This window comes from Littorina saxatilis, unplaced genomic scaffold, assembly GCF_037325665.1.
Source record: "Littorina saxatilis isolate snail1 unplaced genomic scaffold, US_GU_Lsax_2.0 scaffold_1720, whole genome shotgun sequence".
NCBI lineage: Eukaryota > Metazoa > Mollusca > Gastropoda > Littorinimorpha > Littorinidae > Littorina > Littorina saxatilis.
Genome location: NW_027129253.1, coordinates 2,081 through 5,000, shown reverse-complemented (window position 1 = coordinate 5,000; position 2,920 = coordinate 2,081). Strand labels below are relative to the sequence as shown.

The window sequence follows — 2,920 nt, the reverse complement described above, 5'->3', positions numbered from 1 at the left end:
CGTGAGCTTTCTTCTCTCTTTCCGTCAGTGTCCGCAGTTCCATCAGACAGTCGATGACGTAGGAGAAGAGCGTGACGTCATTTACCTTACCGTCATCGCTCCCAATAGTGACGTCATTCACTTTGACTTCATCTCCACCAATGGTGGCGCCATTCACGTTGACGTCATCGCTCGCGATTGAACTGATGTCATCGCTACAAGTTTCACTACTGTGGGTGATATCTGGTAGATATCCTGTTTGACTGAAAGTCGCATAATGTATGCTGGTGTTGTACCCGTTCAAACCTAGCAGTCTGGCATTCGGTGCATCTTCTGGATATGTCTTTTCACTTTGCCCAAGATCAAACCTGGTTGTGTTTTCGATGCTTGCAAAGCAATTGACGTCATTTCTAGCCACGCCATAATTGTCAGGTTGTCCATTTGCACTGACATCACTTCTCATGGAGGTTGCAGCATATAGCTTGTCGATGCTTGCTTGGCCACTGACGTCATTTCTAGTGATGTCATAATGGTCAACTTGTCCGTTTTCACTGACATCAGTTCCCTCTGAGTACAACTGGTTTTCTGTGATGTTTTGACAGACCTGCGCATGCCTGCCGTTGTCTTCGTTTTCAAGGCAGGAATTTCTGTTCCTCGCTTTTCCCGTGCGTCCGTGGTTTCTTCGCAGTGATTTCAATAAAGCGCAGACGAGCTTCCAGTGAATTTCCTCCACCTTCTCTTTGTCTTTGAGCTCGCACCTATCAGGAGACATCAGGCAGACGCTTTTCAGCAGAACGATCTCACCCTTCGTCAGAAGCTTCAAGCGGCGATTCAGCATGAAAGCCGTGTCGTGCTCCGTCTGAGCCAAATCTGAACTGAAGCAGGGAGAATCCTCTTTGATGTGGATGCAAAAGCCCATCGGACTGACGAAGGTCTGATACTTGTGGATGAAGCCTCGGTAGATGCCCAGAAACCACAGCTCTGCGTGTGATGCCTTGATTAGGCTGACCTGATCCTCCAAGGCAAGATCACCGAAACCTGAAATTATAATTAATTGCAATGTCAGCTTTGGTGAATACGGTATGTTTGCGGTGTAATGAGGGTTTTGAAAAATACATCTCTCTCTGTCTTTGTCTCTGTCTCTGTTTTTGTCTCTCTCTCTCTCTCTCTCTCTCTCTCTCTCTCTCTCTCTCTCTCTCTCTCTCTCTCTCTCTCTCTCTCTCTCTCTCTCTCTCTCTCTCTCTCTCTCTCTCTATTTCCCGTTACTCCATTCAGTAAAACTTTAGTTTTTTTCTACTTCCTTTCTTAATTATTTTTTGTAATAAACGTTTCTATTTTGATGGAAGAATAATTTTTAGTTTTAGATTACAAAAAACTTTCAGAGTTGAAATCATCACGTGATAAAATGGTGTTGATACTGTAATGGTCACTTTTGCCGTATCACAAATGCCCTATAAATAACAATGTTAACAACATCAACAACAACAACAACAACAACAACAACAACAACAACAACAACAACAACAACAAAGCCAGCAATGTCACCAAGATCAAAGACAATGACCAGCAACCAACAACACCTAACACCACCACCACCACCAACAACAACAACAACAGCAACAACAACAGCAATAACAACAACCACAAACCTGGCACCCCTTTGGCGAAGTGGACGAACCCGCGGATCTGTCTTTCCATGCACTGCGCATAATGACGGAGGACTTTTCCCCGCCCGTCAATGTCGAGGCCCGTCTGGCGGTAGATCTGGTCGTACTCTTCAGCCGAGACGTCGTTCTGGTGTCCAAACAGCTCTTCTTCCAGCTGCACCTTTTCCTGCCTGGCTTTGGCCATCTGCTCCATTTCCGCTTCCGGTAGGTCCCAGTTGGTCAGAACCTTCTCGTGTGACGTCATTAGCTGCTCTGTCAGCTGTGGAAGAGTGTAAAGTTGTTTAAATTAGTACATTCAGGACAACAGCAGATTACAGGAATAATACCTTAGGATAAAGGCCCTCGGATCGCGTCCAAAGTTATATAATAAGATTCTGCGTTACAAGTAATCCGTCGCGATATAACCTTGAATGGTTGAAAACGACGTTAAACACCAAATAAAGAAAGAAAGAAAGAAAGTTACAAGTAATGTTACCGCGCAGAAGGACTTTCTTCACTTTGAAAAAGAAAGTGTTTTTAAAGCTGAATTAGTTGTCGTAGAATAGGCTAAGAGAGAGCCCTTTCTGTGATGCTTCCACTGAGATTACTTCCCTTGTTTGTATAGGTGATGAACATTTCAAGGGGCCACGGCCTAGCCTCCCTCCCCCCCCCCCCCCTTCCAAATGTATCTTTTTTTCTCAAGAAATAAAACAAAGGTACCCCTTTTAAATGCTTAACGTCAACAGCATCTGGACCCCACCTGGCCAGCCACTGTACCCCTGACTCATTTTGGGAGCCCCTCCCTTACATTCACGAGGACAAGCCCTACGAACGCTGACACTAACCTTGTCCAACTCCTGGTCAGTGACGGAGAGCGGTGTGACAGCCGAGCTGCGTGTGATCTCCTGGCTGTCCTGTCTCCTCTTGCTGCACGTGTAGCGCCCCAGTTTGATGCTGTCACGTGACATGCCCTGCGTCAGGCACCACTGGAAGCGACAGTAGGCGCACACCATCCGCTTCACCCCTCGCACGTGGCAGTTTCTTCTGCCTGGAATGAACCGTTTGTGTTAATGTTATACGATACCTATACACACTCTGATCTAAAAATGTTCCAATGCGAATACACTTTTTGTAACCAGTTTTGAACACTGCGATATAGCCTACTATAGGGTGACCCCAAAAAAAAGAGTACCCAAACAAAACGTCATAAATTGAACAAAAATAAAGCAATCTTCATAAAATTTTGTTTACACACACAAGTAGCCTCTGCATGATTTCAACAGAAAATGTTAGCG

The 2,920-nt window shown here is 45.3% G+C and overlaps 1 protein-coding gene across 1 annotated transcript in view; it reads right to left on the bottom strand.

Annotated features, from left to right (window-relative positions):
- LOC138957528 (vitamin D3 receptor-like) overlaps nt 1–2,668 on the bottom strand; it is a 4,724-nt gene extending 2,056 nt beyond the window's left edge. Inside the window, exons 1-3 of the mRNA XM_070328638.1 lie at nt 2,471–2,668; nt 1,629–1,905; nt 1–1,017 (exon numbers count right to left, since the gene is read on the bottom strand). The exon at nt 1–1,017 is cut by the window's left edge and continues 2,056 nt beyond it. Coding sequence (XP_070184739.1) covers nt 1–1,017; nt 1,629–1,905; nt 2,471–2,638 — 1,462 coding nt within the window. The 5' untranslated portion in view covers nt 2,639–2,668. The remainder of the gene's footprint in view (nt 1,018–1,628; nt 1,906–2,470) is intronic.
- Between the last annotated feature and the right edge of the window lie 252 nt (nt 2,669–2,920).